The following is a 20,382-nucleotide window of genomic DNA, read 5'->3' as shown; positions in this document are numbered from 1 at the left end:
AATGCAGAGCAGCCGAGTTAAAAAAACAGTGAGCAGAGCAGTAATGGCGGGCATTGTGGGATACTGGGGGAGGTCAGTTATGGCAATATAATGAACGGCAGTGCCTACACACTGATGCTTTGTCACTTCAAGAGGCTTTTTGCAGCAAACTTATTGACGTGGTTTTATTTTATCAAAACAGAGCAGTTTTGTCACCAAAAGTGGCAGAGCCACCGCAACTCCACAGTTATGCTGCAAAGCGGCCTTTTTCGGCCAAAAGTCTATAGCGTAGACAAGGTCTAAAGCAAGGATTCAACATCTGTTTTGTTTGAAAAATACAGTGCATCTTCCTGAAATGTATGGCATTTACTCCAACTACACAATTAATTTAAGAATTTACAAGTAAATGTTGGTCTATGAATTAAAAACTGGGTCCTTTTAGAAATTTGGCATCCGTCTCTTTTCTTTGTCCTGAGTGAATTTACAAACGGAACACAGACACTTCAAACTTTCCGTGCAGTTAAAACTGAAATCTCGTGAACAGGCTATGTTTGAAGACATTAAGTTGTAATTAAGCTACATTACTAACGGATGTTGTATCTGTTATTCCTACATAATCATAATAAACACACTCAGGTGAACACCTAGATAACACTTAAGTGGGCCTACTGTGACAGTGGTAACTCACCCAACCACCAGTTCCTCTATAGTTAATTTGCACACAGCAATTCTATTAGTTGTAATGGCTCAGTGACATGAGGGAACCACACCACTGAGGGAACACTGTCAAGAGTTGGCATAAGTAGATTAACGGGCCCAACTGTCACTGCTATTTAAAGGCAGTGTGGCTGTGCACTAGTTTAGGCACCAGTGTTTAAAAAGCTCCTGGTAGCAGTGCCACTGACTCACAGCAGGAGCCCTTAAAGCACAAACACAATGGAATGCAAGAGCTGGGCTCTTCTTGCCCCATTTCACATAGCCATGGTCTCAGTAACACAGCCCCCCCTCCCGCCCCCCCGCCAAAAAACAAACAAAAAACCAAAAAAACTGACAAATTAAGGGCCAGAGTCACTAATACTCTTCAGCTGTTTTGTTCTACTCTGGTGACATAAAGCAACTGTAAGCTCAGTTTAATTGGCTGGTGCTCTCTGGCAGCTTTCACTGTTTTCGGGTACCAGTGAATCGCTCCTTAAAAATGAAACTCAATGCTACATATCTATACATTATTAGAACGATTGCATGGTATTGCAACTCTTTGGGCTCCTTGTTCAGTTGTTGCAGGTGAAATTTAAAATAAGAATTTAAAAAAAAAAATCAAAGGAAATACCCAGAGGAAAAACTATGTTAAAATGGAGTTAAGGTTGAGACTACACTTAAGTTAAGACTCCCAAACAACTCTGGAACGATGTCATGAAGGGAAAATACATATAAAAAAAATGAAATGGATCTTTAATCTAATCTTGGACCAAAAACACTGAACTGCATAAGAACATAAGAATGGCTATACGGGGTCAGACCAAAGGTCCATCCATCTCAGTATCCTGTCTGCCGACAGTGGCCAATGCTACATGCCCCAAAGGGAGTGAACCTAACAGGTAATGATCAAGTGATCTCTCTCCTGCAATCCATCTCCACCCCCTGACAAACAGAGGCTAGGGACACCATTCCTTACCCATCTTGGCTTTTTTAATGATTCCTAACATCCTGTTTGCTTTTTTTTTGACTGCTGCTGCACACTGCGTGGGCGTCTTCAGAAAACTATCCACGACTCCAAGTTCTCTTTCCTGATTAGTCGTAGCTAAATTAGGCCCTATCATATTGTACGTATAGTTGGGGTTATTTTTTTCCCATGTGCATTACTTTACATTTATCCACATTCAATTTCATTTGCCATTTTGTTGCCCAATCACTTAGTTTTGAGAGATCTTTTTGAAGCTCTTCACAGTCTGCTTTGGTCTTAACTATCTTGAGCAGTTTAGTATCACCTGCAAACTTTGCCACCTCACTGTTTACCCCTTTCTCCAGATCATTTATGAAAAAGTTGAATGGGATTGGTCCTAGGACTGACCCTTGAGGTCACTAGTTACCCCTCTCCATTCTGAAAATTTACCATTTATTCCTACCCTTTGTTCCCTCTCTTTTAACCAGTTTTCAATCCATGAAAGGATCTTCCCTCTTATCGCATGACAACTTAATTTACGTAAGAGCCTTTGGTGAGGGACCTTGTCAAGGCTTTCTGGAAATCTAAGTACACTATGTCCGTAATTATATGATTATTGCACGCTAATCATTACTACAGGAACAACTTAAGGTAGTCTAGGTGCCTAAACTGTGCATTTCTTATCTTGATATGTTTGAATTTTTAAGAATAAAACTTAACCCTGAATTTCCAGGTTTTCAGATAATGACAACATCCCTGTGATTTTTATACCTTTAAGCTAATGATATATACTCTCAATCCCTAACTCCATTTTAACAGTTTTTTTTTTGTTTGGAAATATATTTCCATCATTCCTTGCTAACTGGAAATTTAGGGCCCAATCCTGAGCTATTTATGTTAATGGGTGTTTTGCCATTGACTTTAATGGGAGCAGGATTGGAGCCTCAATTAGTATAGTAGTCAAACTAACACTGAAATGGAGTACTGTACGGTTTTAAAATAATTTTACATTTTTTAGACCGTGAAATCAGACTGATTCTCCAGTGCTTGAAATACTGTATCATAGATTTTCTATTTGCCACTAAATTTACAGCCAAGCTATGACTGCATCTCTCTTAGCCAGTATCATATTTTTAAAAAAGATACATAAGATTACATACAGTCTTTCCCATGAATAAGTATTTAAAATCCATTATATTTTAAATTTCAATGGTTATTCTTTACAGTTCCCAGATACCACACAAACAACACTACAGTATAAAAATAGGTAGTGTGAAATCCCTTTTGAACATTTTGTTTAATTTCCAAGTCATGGGTTAGAAATGACTAGTATTTTGTTTAGGTCCCAGAGTACCCAATTACTGCAGTTTTGGCTACTGTCAATAATGGGATCTTAGCAAGCTTCATATAACCCTCATATATTATATGAATCTAAGTCAATAATCAACAGCGGGAAATTCAACTTAAGAATTGCTTTTAAGTCAAGTGTATATTAACGTGGTACTATCAAGGAAAATTCTATTTAAACATGCTTCCTGCAAGATCAGTTGCAGTTAGTAGCTCTACAGCTGTTGCTTACGAGACATTTTTATTCTTCCAAAGCTACCAACACAAAATGACACACTTATCCTTTAGACTAGTTAATATAAACTGATGTGCGGGGGTAAGGTCCACAGATATAAAATTCTCAAAATTACATTTTGTTGAGCGTTAATAAAAAAATTAACTCCTAAATAGCCAATCTGGCATTAAATTACATTCACCATAACACCGAGTAAAATGTATTTCATCACAAATCCAGTACATGTTTTCTGCATCTGGAAACCCAAGTCCAGAACAGGCAAATTAAATGAGTCTAAAGAGATTGAGCTTTTCAATCTATTAGCACAACAATATGCTGCCACATGAGAAATAACTTGGGTCCTAGATGAGGTAATTCCTCTTTCTGTGGGATCTTCACGTCAACCCTCTAGGACCATAGAAGGAGCAGCACTGACTAATACTGGAGGGCATCATGAACCAACTGTATTTGCTAGAAGGAATTTTGCCACAACATTCAGACAAAGCAAGGATGGAAAAACTACAAGGAAGAGGGGAGCAAATCAACAGTGATTCCTAGAAGGACAAAAAAACGAATACAATACATTTCTCAATAACTCATGTATTCTTGTACTCCTTTATTGGCAGAAACTTGCAGAGATTTGTAAGAACATTTTCACTGGTTCTACTCTTTCAGAATCTTGTAAAACTACTACGTTTTGTAAAAATGTCTACTGAAACGGATTCAGGAATCCATTCTGCCTTTAGATGAAAGTCAGTCAAAATTTCACAGGGAGGTTACTACACTTAAATGTTGATGGACAAAGCACAACTTGAGCAAAGGCAGTGAGGTGGGGAGAAAAGTATTGGGAGTATGCCCTCATTTATACTCTATACATGCTTAATTCTTTTAATGAAATAGAAAAAAAATCACATTAATTCAACTGTTATACAACATAATATGAAATTGCTTTCTGTGGACCGGATTGTGCTTGGCCCCTACACAGGTAATTAGGGGGCAGTGGGCTAACTAGAAACCTTTGTCCCTCCATTGTGCAGCCTGCATTAGCCACAAGCACAATTGAAGTCCCTGCACGCAGTAGAGAACAGGGATAGGTTCCTTCCTGCTCTGATGTGGGTGGTTAAGCTGAATACCACAATGAACCACAGAAGCACACACTCTACCTTCCTGGCATGAAGGTGGAAGTTTGAGGCAGAGGATTCCCCAAAAAGATATGACTGCACTGCTCCTTAATACTGGGCTGTGCCTAAATGCCACGACCAAGCTTTATATTATACAGAGACAGAAAAAAAGTTACCTATTATCCAGCATAAACGTATTCTTCCATTCACAAAACACCACGATGAGTGCTAAAAAGTTTAGTGTCATTTTTCATTAGTATTCTATGTTGCACAGTATTTTGAAGACAAAGATTAATGCTTACTTTAAATGTTAGCCATTTTATTTTAATCTTTACATTGTACTGTTATGACCTCAGAATTCTACTGTATCTGTCAAAAATGGAAGTAATCACTGAAATAGGAACCAGAGCCAAAATAGAAACCTAAGAACATAAGAATGGCCATACTGGGTCAGATCAAAGGTCCATCAAGCCCAGTATCCTGTCCTCTGACAATGGCCAATGGCAGGTGCCCCAAAGGGAATGAACAGACAGGTTATCATCAGATGATCCATGCCCTGTCTCCCAATCCCAGCTTCTGGCAAAAAGAGGCTAGGTACACCATTCCTGCCCATCCTGGCTAATAGCCATTGACTGACCTATCTTCCATGAATCTATCTAGCTCCCTTCTGAACCCCATTATAGTACTGGCCTTCACAACACCCTCTGGCAAGAGGTTCCAGAGGTTGACAGTGCATTGCGTGAAAACATACTTTGTGTTTGTTTTAAACCTGCTACCTACTAATTTCATTTGGTAGCTCCTTGTTCTTGTATTATGAGAAGGAGTAAATAACATTTCCTTATTTACTTTCTCTGTACCACTCATGATTTTATATACCTCTATTATATCCCCCCTTAGTCACCTCTTTTCCAAGCTGAAAAGTCCCAGTCTTATTAATCTCTCCTCATACGGAAACCATTCTATACCCCTAATCATTTTTGTTGCCCTTTTCTGAACCTTTTCCAATTCCAATATATCTTTTTTGAGATGGGGCGACCACAGTTTTCACTATTTTCTCCATCATATCTCTAGCACTCTAATAATTCAAGAACCTAAAAACTAAGATGTAAATACTTAACCTTAAACCTAGATGGACATTAACTGACATCTGTAGGGCAAAGAGGTGAAGAAATTCTAGTTATTGGAAAATGAAGTCTCATTTATACATGTGCATCTTCGAACAAGAAAATTAAAAACAGTACACACACTAGTTCATTCCTGGTGGACACAGAAAGCCTTTATTACAACTAATATGAAATCTCAAAAGGATTTATTATACATGGAAACAGACTACAGGAATCACATCTAAAGAGACATGCACAAATTGACCCATGTAAACCATGCCAATCTAATTGAAGTAGAACATCAGCAACTACTCCATTTTGCCCAAGATTACTCCACGGTAGCAGCCAAAGGCTCAGCGTTTAGATTGTGGTACTGAGACAGAGAGCTGCTTCCCAACACTCTTCTGTGGGTGGCAAAAAGAGGACAAGAGCTCCCTCTTTTTCAGGGCCCAAGAATGCCTGCAGGAGACGTCTTACCCCAGTCACAGAAATGTCACCTCCTGGGGATTAACCATTGCTTGGGGACAGGAGGAACTGTTGAGTTTCCCTACATAGCAATGTAGGAATTGCCACCACAGTCTTGAGAGGAAGGTTGGAGTGTGAAGGGGAAAGACAATTCTACTTACAGAAGTGTGTATTTTCAACCAACAAATCAAAGAATCTAAGAAGCAAAAACTTGAGATAGAAGCTCCAGCAGCTGGAGGTATGGAGCATAAATAACTGATTTTTAGGAGGAAATGAACCTGATAAAATTTCCATTTACTGATTTATATTTTGAAGATGGTCCCACAAGGAAAAGATCTAGAAACTTTTTTTTAAATGCTTACATGGGCTATAACATCTAGTGGGGTTAAAAAGATTATCTGCAACATGTTTCACTAGTTTAATTGCTCACATAGACAAACAGTAAGCAAGAAAAGCGTAAATAAATCTAAAGATATATTCTTCATTCTAAGTGTACACAGTGTTTGAGGTTTTTAAACTAGGCCTTCTTTAAGTTATATGTACCCCCCAAAAAATTATTGAAATGTTCACAAAAAAGTAAAAAATTACTTGCCTCTACCTCCAAAACTGCTGGATCAAGGTTGCTTCTGCTCTTAAAGGAGACCTGCAAAGGAAAAAAAACATTGGGCTTGTGCCCTACTTTGCTTCTTTAGAATGTTTAAAAGAGGCGTGAAGGTTTAGTTAAGGTGATTTTTTCTGCTTATTTACACTCAAGATTCAGGTCCTGTCTAGTCAGGAAGACACCATGATGAACGGAGAACTAATTACAAGACAACATCACAAGAGCCGAGAGGGAAAACTTAGCGATTGAGAGGGAAAGAGACTGTTACATAGTTTAATATTCTGTTTTCTTAACATATTTCACTTCAATGTCTAATTACAATTTGGAAAAAGGATGTTGAGTTAAAGTTCCAATATTCCCATGCCTTCAATTGAGTTGAGAGAGCTAACATTATGCATCTTCAGAAACATGCTGTAAGTCCTCTAGAAAAACCAGGGGAAACCAGTAAGAACATTTCTGATATTTCTAAAAAAAAGCAAGCAGAAAATAAATATTTAAATCCACTTTCAGTCCCTCTTTATACATAAAGCAACAAGAAAGAGTACAAGCCCAATTTTAAAATATCCTTTGCAGGTCACCTTCAATCAAAACATAACGGGAGACAAAGGAAGGAACATGACATGGTTAACTAAAGGCACCCAAACTGTGTATTCTCACTGTTCACTAACCTTTCTTTGAAAAAAAGAGAAGTTGGCATATATGTATTGGTGGTAACAAGAAACAAACTTCTTGATCAGTTTCCCCGAAATATTGCAAAAAAATTTCATTTCTGGTCTCTAAGAGCAAGCTGCCAATTTTTGAACTAAAATGGAAATTCAAGCCAAAGTTATAGAATGGTGGTAAAAGTAGGGGTTGTAACAGGACAGCTGCAACATTAATTATGGATTATTGAGGCACCAGAAATAACTCCATTAGAAACACTGATCATATACCCCTGCATAAGAAGTATAACGCTAAAGTATCAGTGTTCTTCAAACAGATGCTCCTAAAGTGTGTCTTAGAAGATCTGACTCTTAGTAGCAAAACAATTAAGTGACTGTCTTAACTGCACATTACAAATTTTAGTTATCCTGAAAACAAGTTTATTACAACGTGACAGAGAAATTTAGTAAAAGAATCCCTTAGAAAAATGCTTTAAGGAAAGAAAGTCCTTTGTACTGCTTCCATACACCCCTAAAGTATATAAATTACACTTACATTAATAAAAATAGAGAGCGAAAGCATGAAATGTAATTACTCCTAGGAAAATCAAGGAAAACAAAAACAAAAACAAAAAAGTACAATGAGCAGGGAGAATGAAAAGGAATTTTAAGGAAACAAATCTGATTTTATTTTATTCCATCTTTACTTCATTGCAACTAACTTCTACAATAGAAGGAAATAAAACCAAACTAAGAAACTGAATGTTTATTCAGAACAGTTTAATTTCTAGTTAAATTCTGAAAAGTGCAATGTTCTAAACTAATATAAAGCCATTTTGTCTCAAAAAGCTAGGGCTGAAAAACACTTGTGAAAATTATACAACTTGTTTTCCCCTCTCTTTGGGAAAATGGTACATTGATCCTGGAACAGTTCTAGAACAGAGAGGTTTGCTCTTTCTGGTTTATCCAGGTGGTCATATATTGGCATCTGAGAAGCTCTCAAGTACTCAAAAATAGAAAAAAAAATCCCTTTTGTCCTTCCCAGCCTGAAGGAAAATTTACTCGATTAGTTTACACAGATTATGGGAGTGGGTGATTATTACTTTGTTTGAGAGAGTGGTTGAGTGCCATTGTGTGTCTACGTACGAGTGAAAAATTTATTGTGGCAAAGCTAAGCCGAATAAAAGAGCTTTGCATTTGAATCTGAAAGTGATGACATCCAAGGGTCATTTTAGTTAGAGTTGTACTACCAAATACAGGCACGTAGGTAAGTATGTGGTGTTTATGTGACCATCGCTTATTAGCCCCTACTCTACTTGCGCTACACTGATGACATCTTCATCATCAGGACCCATGGAAAAGAAGCCCTTGAGGAATTCCACCATGATTTCAACAATTTCCATCCCACCATCAACCTCAGCCGAGACCAATCCACACAAGTGGTCCATTTCCTGGACACTACTGTGCTAATAAGCGATGGTCACATAAACACCATCCTGTACCGGAAACCTACTGACCGCTATATTTACCTACATGCCTCCTGATTCCATCCAGGACACACCACACGATCCATTGTATACAGCAAGCTCTAAGATACAACCGCATTTGCTGCAAACACCTACAAGATCTCTATCAAGCATTCTTAAAACTATAATACCCACCTGATGAAGTGAAAAAACAGATTGACAGAGCCAGAAGAGTACCCGGAAGTCACCTACTACAGGACAGGCCCAACAAAGAAAACAACAGAATGCCACTAGCTGTCACCTTCAGCCCCCAACTAAAACCTCTCCAGGGCATCTAAGATTTACAACCTATCCTGAAAAATGATCCCTCACTCTCACAGATCTTGGGAGACAGACCGGTCCTCCCTTACAGACAGCCCCCCAACCTCAAGCAAATACTCTCCAGCAACCTCACACACCGCACAACAACAACACTAACCCAGGAACCTATCCTTCCAACAAAGGCCAATGCCAACTCTGTCCACATATTTATTCATGTGACACCATCAGAGGACCTAATCACATTAGGTCCTCTGACATAAGAGGCTCGTTCATTTGCACATCTACCATTGTGATATATGCTATCATGTGCCAGCAATGCCCCTCTGCCATGTACATTGGCCAAACTGGACAGTCCCTATGCAAAACAATAAATGGACACAAATCAGACATCAGGAATCATAACATTCCAAAACCAGGAGGAGAACACTTCAACCTCTTTGGCCACTCAGTAAAAGACTTAAGGGTGGCAATTTTACAATAGAAAAGCTTCAAAAACAGTCTTCAAGAAACTGCTGAGCTTGAATTAATATGCAAACTAGATACCATTAACTTGGGTTTGAATAGAGACTGGGAGTGGCTGGGTCATTACACATTGAATTTATTTCCCCATGTTAAGTATCCTCACACCTTCTTGTCAACTGTCTAAATGGGCCATCTTGATCATCGCTATAAAACTGTTTTTCTCTGCTGATAATAGCTCATCTTAATTAGCCTCTTACCGTTTGTATGGTAACTTCCACCTTCTCTGTATGTGTGTGTATATATATCTTCTTGCTATATGTTCCATTCTATGTATCCGATGAAGTGGGCTGTAGCCCACAAAAGCTTATGCTCTAATGAATGTTAGTCTCTAAGGTGCCACAAGTACTCCTATCATTACTAGTAACACTTAAGATTCCTATAACTGAAATAGATTACAGCAGAGAAAAAAAAAATCTCATTGCTGTTCCAGTGTCTTTACTTTGTGTTTTTGATACCACTTACTGTACAGTCATTTTCCCGTTTGTTCAAATATTTCACACATTGAAGGGGAGAAAAACATTTTAAAAATATGAAAAAGTGATTGTGAACCCCAAAGTTAGCAATGGGACTCAGACAGGTGTAGTAGATGAATCTACTTTTAAGTCTTTGAGACTGACTGATTTCAAAGTTAACAGAGTTTTTTAAGACAAAGTTTGTTGTTACACAACTGTATAAATTAAGCAAGTGGTTGTGAATACCTTGATATTTGCCAAATATGAAGATCAGCAAATTACTTGTTTTCTTTTAAGTCCTATGTACTTATTTATACGAACCCAACACTAAAATACTTGTATGCTTCACATACATTAATTTAGCCACCCCACCCCACCGCAGCAGGGAAGTGTTATCTCATTTTACAAATAGGAAACTGAGGCAGAAAGACTGACCATAAAGCAGTGACATAGGAATTCTGTGCCATAGCTTGGAACTGAACCAAGACATCCTGAATTCCAGTTCACTGTCATAACAGAACGTATTTCCTTCTATTAACACATAATTTATTTTAAAAATTACTTTTTTAAATGAGAGAACATCTTTGAAAGTCAGGGACTTCAGAAGAGATTTGCTACAACAGCACACACAACTATTAGACCATATACTGAACGTTCTCTCTCTAAAACCATCTGGTCCCTTAAGAAGAGACATCATTAGTAAGGAATACACTTAAACTGTTAATCCTACAGAGTACCTAAATCACAGAATACAGCATTAACTGTATTGTACATCAGCTCTGTGAGAAAACAGTCAGTCAAAAAAAACTCCCTAGAGATGTATTCGAACTACATAACAATGATCCTGACAAGTAAATGAACAGTATAAAAAGCTTCCTGCCACTTTGCTGCTCTCACCATTTCTTACATATGAAGCTGGTATAAGGTTTAAAGTGAAGAATACCTTAACAGAATCCCTATGCCAAACTGCCCATACTGAGTATCTGAAACTCAGACTGAATTTTATAAAGCTTTCCCATTGGATGATCAACGCTTCTTAACATTTAAGAAGTCACAGGATTATAAATTATTTTCCATGAGAAAGTAACTACAGCTATTGTGCGAATCCATTTAAGTATCTGATATTGGTAACATTGGTGCTTAGCTACTGGAACATTCAGGAATACACAATATTCAGGAAAAAGCTTTCAGAGTAAGCTAAATTCTCTGCAAGGTGTACATACTGTAGGAATACTACTTACCTGTAATTTTTTATTTTTTTTTAAGATAGGAGTTAAAATATATCCCAGCCTTGTGTTCCTACTCACGCATATGATCAAATCTGGAAGGAACAGTAGCAAAATCTGACTCACTAAATTGTCTTAGCAGATGAACGCAGCCTCATGCATCTACATTGTTTTGATCAAATTTTTAAAAGGGCTTAGTAAATAAATATTCCTCAGCTTTGGGGGAGGGGGAGGAGAGGAACATAAATCTACTTTAGTCACTTTGTACAGAGACAAATCGGGCACACAGTTTGTCTTCTCCAAATACAGGAGTTACAAGAGATCCGACAATGAGAAATTAATCATGCAGGTGTGTCCCTGGAAGAACAAAGCACGCAAATACTGAAGACTTGTCTTCTGGAAGAAAAAAAAGATACCCTAGACAGTGAACAAGAACATTTAAATAAAAATGTTTAAAAAGTAGGATTATCTCAATCAAGTAAACATACACTGTACAACTTGAGAGGAGACCAAAAGGAAATAAATGAGTTGAGTCATTGGACCATTACAATTCTCTTTTTAAAAACATGTCACTGATAAACCAAAACTGGATTAATGTCATGACACAAAATGTGTATACAGTAATACACATTTGTTTCAAAAATATAAATAGAAAACTATACAGTAGATCTGTAAATCTGCTGGATGGGAAGTGATGGAAGCCTTGCTACCATTGCTGGCATTACTCTACCTAAATGAACCTTGAAGGTGAACAGGACCTTTAAGCATCAATGATGCTAAAAAAATCACAATGAAAAATGCAGTCAGATGTATTTTTAGATGCAGTTTGATGGAAGATAGGCCAGATGAAATTTATTTGCTGATGTAAACCTATTTGCTGGATTAACTGTTTGTTTCCCTTCCAGACAGTCTATTTTACATCCAGATTTTTGGAGGGTATCTCTAAAATGGTGATGAGGGTATGAGAAATATATTAGCAGAGTAATTAACCACAATGTCACTGTAAAACCATCTTTGGGAAAAGATTTCAGATGCAAACATGCACCACAACTTTTTGTAACTATGGAGTGTGGATGAACCACCAAAATGTGAAACTCACTTATACGACAAAGGACAAACTGAAAGCACTACCACCTGAAAAAATAAAGGAGATCTAAAATTTTACCCAACAAATCTCCTGACTTTAATATTTTAAAATGCAGTAATCCCGACAAGATGACCTTGGAGTGGAGTGTCCCAAGGATCGGTCCTCGGGCCGGTTTTGTTCAATATCTTCATAAATGATCTGGAGATGGTGTGGATTGCACCCTCAGCAAGTTTGCAGATGACACTAAACTGAGAGGAGAGGTAGATATGCTGGAGGATAGTGATAGGATACAGAGGGCCCTAGACAAATTAGAGGATTGGGTCAAAAGAAATCTGATGAGGTTCAACAAGGACAAGTGTAGAGTCCTGCACTTAGGATGGAAGAATCCCATGCAGTGCTACAGACTAGGGACCGAAAGACTCGGCAGCAGTTCTGCAGAAAAGGACCGAGGGGTGACAGTGGACAAGAAGCTGGATATGAGCCAGCAGTGTGCCCTTGTTGCCAAAATGGCCAATGGCATTTTGGGATGTATAAGTAGGGGCATTGCCAGCAGATCGAGGGACGTGATCGCTCCCCTCTATTCGACATTGGTGAGGCCTCATCTGGAGTACTGTGTCCAGTTTTGGGCCCCACACTACAAGAACGATGTGGAAAAATTGGAAAACGTCTAGCGGAGGGCAACAAAAATTATTAGGGGACTGGAACACATGACTTATGAGGAGAGGCTGAGGGAACTGGGATTGTTTAGTCTGCGGAAGAGAAGAATGAGGGGGGATTTGATAGCTGCTTTCAACTACCTGAAAAGGGGTTCCAAAGAAGATGGATCTAGACTGTTCTCAGTGGTAGCTGATGACAGAACAAGGAGTAATGGTCTCAAGTTGCAGTGGGGGAGGTTTAGGTTGGATATTAGGAAAAACTTTTTCACTAGGAGGGTGGTAAAACACTGGAATGCGTTACCTAGGGAGGTGGTGGAATCTCCTTCCTTAGATATTTTTAAGGTCAGGCTTGACAAAGCCCTGGCTGGGATGATTTAGATGGGGATTGGTCCTGCTTTGAGCAGGGGGTTGGACTAGATGACCTCCTGAGGTCCCTTCCAACCCTGATATTCTATGATTCTATGACCTGCAAAGGAAAATAATTGTTGGAATCCTATTTTGCCTCTATTATGCTTAAAGAAAGTATAAATATACCTTCCCCACCACAAGAGTCATTTTCTACTTACTTTTACATGATAAATATGAAGTCTTGTCTTTTGCTTATTTTTATATTATAAAGTTGTCCATGTCCTCCTGGAAGTCTCTATAGACTAGAGGACAGAACAACAGTATTGGGACAGTATCACAAGAGATTAGATACTGAAGTATGAGCAATTTTTAGATGTTAAACTAAAAAAGACAGAACGTTTTAAACTATTTAACTCAACCCCCTACCAAAACTCCAAGGAAAAACCGTATTTTATAGTTTCCAAACACATCTCTGACTGACAAATGAGAAAAGTTCTTGCTCCAATTCTCTAAGTCTCCAAGTATGCCAACATATAAACACGGATAATAAAATTTTACAATCCTGATATTTAAGGAAAAAGAATACTTTAAAGTTTTCTACACCCCCGCTCCACACCCAAGGGGGGAAGGGGGGTGTCTGTTTCAGGGCAGGGGAAGGGAGAGGGTTCGGAGTGCTGACTCTGGGAGGGAGTTTTGGAGCAGGAGGGGACTCAGTTTTGGGGACTGGAGTGCGGGAGGGGGTGTGAGCTCGGGGCGGGGCTTAGCTGAGGCAGCTCCCTGGAAGTGGCGACATCTCCCTCTGGGTCCAGCCAATGGGAGGTGCAGAACTGGTGCTCATGTTGGGGGCGACACGCAGAACCCCTCTGGCCATCCCTGTGCCTAGGACCCAGAGGGAGCTGTTGCCACTTCCGGGGAGCCGGGCAGGGAGCCTGCCAGCCCTGCGCCAGCCAGATTCCTGGCAAGCAACCCTACAATATTGGGACAAATAGCGTCCCAATCATATACCGGTCAGTACGCTGGACAAAGAGTTAAATATCAGGACGTCTCGTCACCCTAACTGCTGGATACAGTACAACTGTTCTATTGAACAGACCCATAGTCAATTGTGAAACACGTTCCACAGGCCCCAACAATACAACACACATTGTTCAGAATGCTAAGTATTTGTACCATTGATCTAATACAGACAAGATTTGAGCATAATCGTCCACAAAAATCAGACGCATTAGCTGTGATGGTGTGATGGTGTAATGGGTACACAGCAGACTGAAAACCTCTGCCACTAAAGCAAGTTTCAGGGCACACTTTCATGACATACTTTCTGGAGGATTCTTCCTTTATTTGAGAATAGAACATTACAAGAGGTGTACATCAGGAGTGATGCTCCTAGTGATGCACATCTTCAGCTCTGATCATGAAAAGATGTGCTGGGTTTTAGACTAAGTTGTGTGGAAATCTTTTAAACAGGACAATTTACAGAAGTTAGTCTCAAAGATGGACTATTTCAAGGAGGAGGCCAAACTTCAGTTTCTAGGTACATTTTACATTCTAAAGTGTTTCGTCTGTTAGAGTTGAAAGAAATTTAAGATCACATCTCTTTAAAATTTCCCCAGAGTTATTTTTTTCAGGCTTTTACATCATCAGATTTTAAAAGTGAAACCTACAATTTCACACCAAGCTTTCAGACAATTTAAAAACCAAATTCAGGGCAACTTTGGGGAACGGTGTAGATGTTTAAAAAAAAAATCAGAAAATTATTTGGCTTGCTCACCTTAACTGGTATTTTTCAACTTGAAGATCAAAATAATATTGGATCTCAGTGGAAAATTTATATTCTGAGAAGCTGCATCCCTTACGCTGCCACCCATCTAGATTCCCAGCTCTGCTCCCCCAGTTCATCCCGACTCAACAGTCCTCTTGCCTTGTCTGCTCTCCAACTACTGTTCATGCCAGAAATGATAGCAATTTGCCCAAGAAACATAATTTCCAGCTCCACTGGGGAGGCAACCTCCTAAGGATCACCACAAAGTGAAGCCCATCTCAAAGAAGCCTTACAAGACTAGATAGGAATCCATGCGGCAAACTGTAGCACATATTCAAGAGTGGTGGGAAAATCTACAGGGGTGGTTAAGAACACCAGGGAAGGCAGAGGTTTCATACATGCTCAGGGCTGAGGAGGTCTTCTGGTGACGGAGACGGACACTCAAAGAAAAGGAGGAATATTTTTCCAATCTTAAGCTTAACATGCTTAAAATTGCGAATACTTTCAACACAGAGGAAAGGCTTCCTTTCCACTATATCCCAACTACAATTACAATTTCCCACAATTCCATCTCCCTTCCACCCCCACCCTCCTGCTGGTAATAGCTCATCTTAAGTGATCACTTTCCTTACAGTGTGCATGATAAACACCCATTTTTTCATGTTCTGTGTGTATATAAATCTCCTCACTGTATTTTCCACTGAATGCATCCGATGAAGTGAGCTGTAGCTCACAAAAGCTTATGCTCAAATAAATTGGTTAGTCTCTAAGGTGCCACAAGTACTCTTTTTTTTTTTTTGTAGTGGTCTGGAAAGGTTGAGAACCACTGAAGTAGACAGTCGCGAGTGTTCAGATACAGATTAGTCGAGCTTGATGGATTCTTTAAAGGTTTTTTTCATCCAAACTGCTGAGTAGGAAAGAATCCTCAGTTTTCATATGATACGCTTACTCTTGCTTGGCCTAGCCACTCTGGGAGAATGCCTTATTCCAACTCAAAGTACTCCAAAAATAAGTTACAGGGGAAGGTGGAAGCATGGCCATAAACTCTTAGATGTAGTGACAGAAGATGACTTGATGCCCTTGTCCTTGCCCAGACAATCAGACCTCCAAAGCCATGCGACTTCAAGAAAGGCCCATGCTTCCTTCTCTGGCAACTGACCATTGTTGCTGGGTTCCACCACCTCCTCATGAGCCAACAACTAAGACACAAACAAGCCTGTAGACCAGGAGACCGGCTAGCTAACAAACTTCACAAGAAGCTGAGAAGATCACTTTCTATGGCAAGCAATATTCTATAAATGTTTGAAATGTTTTAAGATTGAAGAGTTCACATGATCTTAAGTATGCAACTGAACACGTGTAAACCCCCAAAGGACAGCTCCTAAATTGCCCAACAGCAGCTATGACTTATTTATTCATAAATAAGCATAAATAATCTATGCTTTCCATTACAGGAGTTTGCAGATAAACACTCAGAAATTTTTGGTTTGTTAAAGATGACTTTGATAATCCAATTTTTCCTTATAAAGTGTATGGGAATACCTGTAGCCAGCCACCAAGCAGGAGAGGGAGAGAACTAAAACACTGATATTAACGAAAGAAACAAGGTGGTTTCTTTGGGTTTATAAATAAATCTTAGCGAACTCAACTGGAATTTTTTCTCCCCTGCATGTTCCTTGTTTGACCAAACTGTTTGAATACTGAATTGGCTCCCAATTTTTTTGTGTTTTAGAAGTCAATTTATAAACAACCAATTTTTCATATGTTGCATAATTGTTTACTGATGTGAAATTAATGTATTTTAATCTATTTTATTTTTAACCTAGTTATTTGGATTTTTTTGCAGGGGACGATAACAATGTGTTTGTATACCTTTATTTTAGTTTACAGCTAGGTATAGTTAATAAAAACACATAAAATTGGAGCTATGTCTCTCATCAATGTTTCTTGAATTAGATGCCTGGGAACTTTAAGAACTAGAGAACTTGTGGAGTAAAATTAAGTAAGGTAGCCTTCTAAAAGGAAGCTCCAATTTGATGTTCTCAAAAGCACACAAAATGCTTTTCTCCAGCTTTAAAAAAATATGAGAGAGAGAACAGTGAATCAGGGAACAAAGACTCAGAATACAATACACTCCAGATGTGACAAATTCACTCTAAATATTCAAGTTTTGATGTTCCACTCTAAGGCCTTGTCTACACTACCAAGTTTTGCTGACAGAAGTTACGCCGCTTTAATTAAAGCGCTTTAAACAAACCAGTGTTACATGTCCACACTATGCTTCTTGTGTTGGCAGAGCACATCCACATAAGTAGCTCTTGCATTGACAGAGCAGTGCACTGTGGGTAGCTATCCCACCGTGCAACTGGCTGCAGGGTGCTTTGGGAAGGGTTTACAATGCCTCATGGGGCAGGTATAGCATCACATGATGCAGGTTTCTCAATCTCACCATTCCATGGGCATCCTACTAGATAGCCAGCCACTTTTCAACTGAAGTGTATGGGGGGAGGGGAGAGTGTGAGTGTGGAGAGGGAGAGACAGAAAGAGAGTGTGCTGGGGAAGTGAGAGAGATTGTGTGTGAGGGGAGCAGATATATGAGAGTGTGTTCAGGCTATGCACACTATCAATATTCTACTTATCATAGAATATTACTGTTGGAAGAGATCTCAGGAGATCATCTAGTGCAACCCCCTGCTCCAAGCAGGACCAACCGCAACTAAATCATCCCAGCCAGGGCTTTGTCAAGCTGGGCCTTAAAAACCTCTAAGGATGGAGATTCCACCACCTCCCTAGGTAACCCATTTCAGTGCTTCACCACCCTCCTAGTAAAACTGTGTTTCCTAATATCCAACCTAGACCTCCCCGCACCGCAACTTGAGACCATTGCTTCTTGTTCTGTCATCTGCCACCACTGAGAATAGAGTAGCTTCATCCTCTTTGGAACCCCGCTTCAGGTAGTTGAAGGCTGCTATCAAATTTCCCTTCACTCTTCTTCTACAGACTAAATAAGCCCAGTTCCCTCAGCCTCTCCTCATAAGTCATGTGCCTCAGCCCCTTGATCATTTTCATTGCCCTCCGCAGGACTCTCTCCAATTTGTACACATCTCTTCTGTAATGGGGGGACCAAAACTGGACGCAATACTCCAGGTGTGGCCTCACCAGTGCTGAATAGAGGGGAATAATCACTTCCCTCAATCTGCTGGCAATGCTCCTACTAATACAGCCCAATATGCCATTGGCCTTCTTGGCAACAAGGGCACACTGCTGACTCATATCCAGCTTCTCATCCACTGTAATCCCCAGGTCCTTTTCTTATGGGGCGCCTCTATGCTTCTCTGCCCATAACATCAACAGCTTGCTTTCCTTAATTATACCCTTGCTCCCGACATTGGTTTATACCTGTGATGGTGCTCCTGTCTCTCTCTATCCTCAATAGGCCATTCTTGAGTCTATGGTAAAAGCACAGAAGGAAAAAAGGTTACTCACCTTCTCGGGACTTGGTACCTCCTTGTTTGTTCACATGAAACACCTCTGTGACACTGCCAATAAGTACCTACACAGTCTTGCCCTGAATTAATGAGGCAGGAACTGCTCACAGGCATGGAATATTGTGCACAACTCAAATACGTTTATGTATAACCTGGAATCATGGGCAGTCCACAATCCCCGAGATTACAGGTCACTCAGATATGCTCCCCACCCTGTGGCCAAAGTATCCATTATTAACGTGATGGAAGGGAGGGGGGAGAGAAGGGAACTTCTACACACACAGTCTTGGCTCATCCACCAGTCCAACATCCTGTCCAAGATGCATACCAACTTGTCTAGGAGGTGAAACGGAGGATGACAGACTGACTTGAGCCAAGCCTGCAGTGCCCTGAGCAGTCATGCATGTACATGCATCTACTTGACCTAAGAATCTGATGATGATCCTTGAAGGACATACCTGGGAAGTGGCAGGAATGTTCTGGCACAAGAAGAACTCAGGAACTTCCTGTGGCCAGGATCAATACCCACATGGAAGCAGGCAACCTGTAAGTCAATGGCAGCACACCAGTCTCCCAGATCTAGGGAGGAGATAATTGTAGCCATGAATACCATTCTGCTCCTTATCTTCTTTACTTGTTCAGGTTCCAAAAGTCTACGATGGGACTGAGTTCTTCTTTGGCCTTGGGTATTAGAAAATAATTGGAATCCATACCCCTGCCCTGATGTAGAAGGGTCACCTCCTCTAAGGCCTCTGAAGAACGTAAGGTTTGCATTTTTTGTTTTAGTACAGACTCATGAGGAGGTCCCTGGAGATGGACTGGGTAGTAGAAGGGAAATAGAAAGGAACTGCAGGATATATCCCAATTGCACCAGGCTTAGTACCCATTTGTGCAAAGTGATGAACTATCACATGTAGAAAATGGGATAACCTGTCCCAGAAAAGTGGGGAATGGCCAGTGAAATCCTGGTCAGGTAGCATGCTGTCTTTGACATAAGAGTCAAATCAGCTGCTTTGAGTCCTGAGGACATCTAAATGAAGAAACCAAGGAAGTAGAAGGCATTGGCCTTCTCTTCTGTGACCTTTGCCTCCTCTTAGATCATCAGCCTCCTGGAAGATGTAATACTGCTGTCTAGGACGTTTTGAGAATTATATTTTGTCCTTTTCATCACCTGCATATAGAGGTTCAAAAACTTCACAATTCCTCTCAAGTCCTTCAGGGAATGCAAAGTCTCATCTGTTTTAGATAAAAGAAAAGATACCTCAAAGGGGAGGTCCTCAATTGTCGGCTGCACCTCCACAGGAATCCTCAATGACTGCAACCAGGAGGAATGGTACATAGTCACTGCCCATGCAAAATCCACCATCTCCAAAGAAGCCTGAAGAACTGATTGAAAGATGAGGCATCTCTGAGTGACACGCAAGTAAAACTGGACTCTTTCCAATTAGATAGTCATATCTCCACAACAGAACATGGTGATTAGCAATAAGGAATTATAAACTCATCGTAGAATAACCCATTCTACCAAAATGGTCACATTTTTGGCATCTGTGTCTTTGGGGATAGCCGTAGCCCAGTCCTGACAGCTTCTCTCATTCACCGCATCCATAACTAATGAGCCAGGTGCGGGACGTAAACAGAATAGTTCAAACCCATAAGATGGAACCCAATATTTCTTTTCTGCTCTTTTGGCTACAGGTGAAACAGAAGATTTTGGCATAACGACCCTATTTATAGGCAGGACCACCTTTCCTGACTCTGTGGAATGGAAAACTTCAGAGAGCTTCTGGGTATTCTCTTAAATAACTCACCCACTTAAATATCCAAAAAAGCTGACATTTTCCTGAGGACCTCTTGATATACCGCAGTCATCCGGTACTGGAGATGATCTCTCCAATTCTCGAGCCTCATCAGTAATGAGGA

At 39.9% G+C, this 20,382-nt stretch overlaps 1 protein-coding gene across 12 annotated transcripts in view; it reads right to left on the bottom strand.

Moving 5' to 3' along the window:
• QKI (QKI, KH domain containing RNA binding) overlaps positions 1-20,382 on the bottom strand; it is a 317,720-nt gene that overhangs the window by 103,311 nt on the left and 194,027 nt on the right. For 5 of the 12 annotated variants that reach the window (XR_007355754.2, XM_048844060.2, XM_048844053.2 and 2 more), the window contains exon 4: positions 6,482-6,532. The exons of 6 other annotated variants lie outside the window; for them this stretch is intronic. Coding sequence is in view for 5 of the 6 variants with exons in the window: in XM_048844060.2 (XP_048700017.1) it covers positions 6,482-6,532 (51 nt within the window). In the remaining variant the exon portion in view is untranslated. The remainder of the gene's footprint in view (positions 1-6,481; positions 6,533-20,382) is intronic. One more of the 12 variants, XM_048844054.2, reaches the window with a different exon arrangement.

This window comes from Caretta caretta, chromosome 3 (genome assembly GCF_965140235.1).
Source record: "Caretta caretta isolate rCarCar2 chromosome 3, rCarCar1.hap1, whole genome shotgun sequence".
NCBI lineage: Eukaryota > Metazoa > Chordata > Testudines > Cheloniidae > Caretta > Caretta caretta.
Note: the sequence above shows the minus strand (reverse complement) of the source record. Positions and strands in the feature narration are given on the sequence as shown.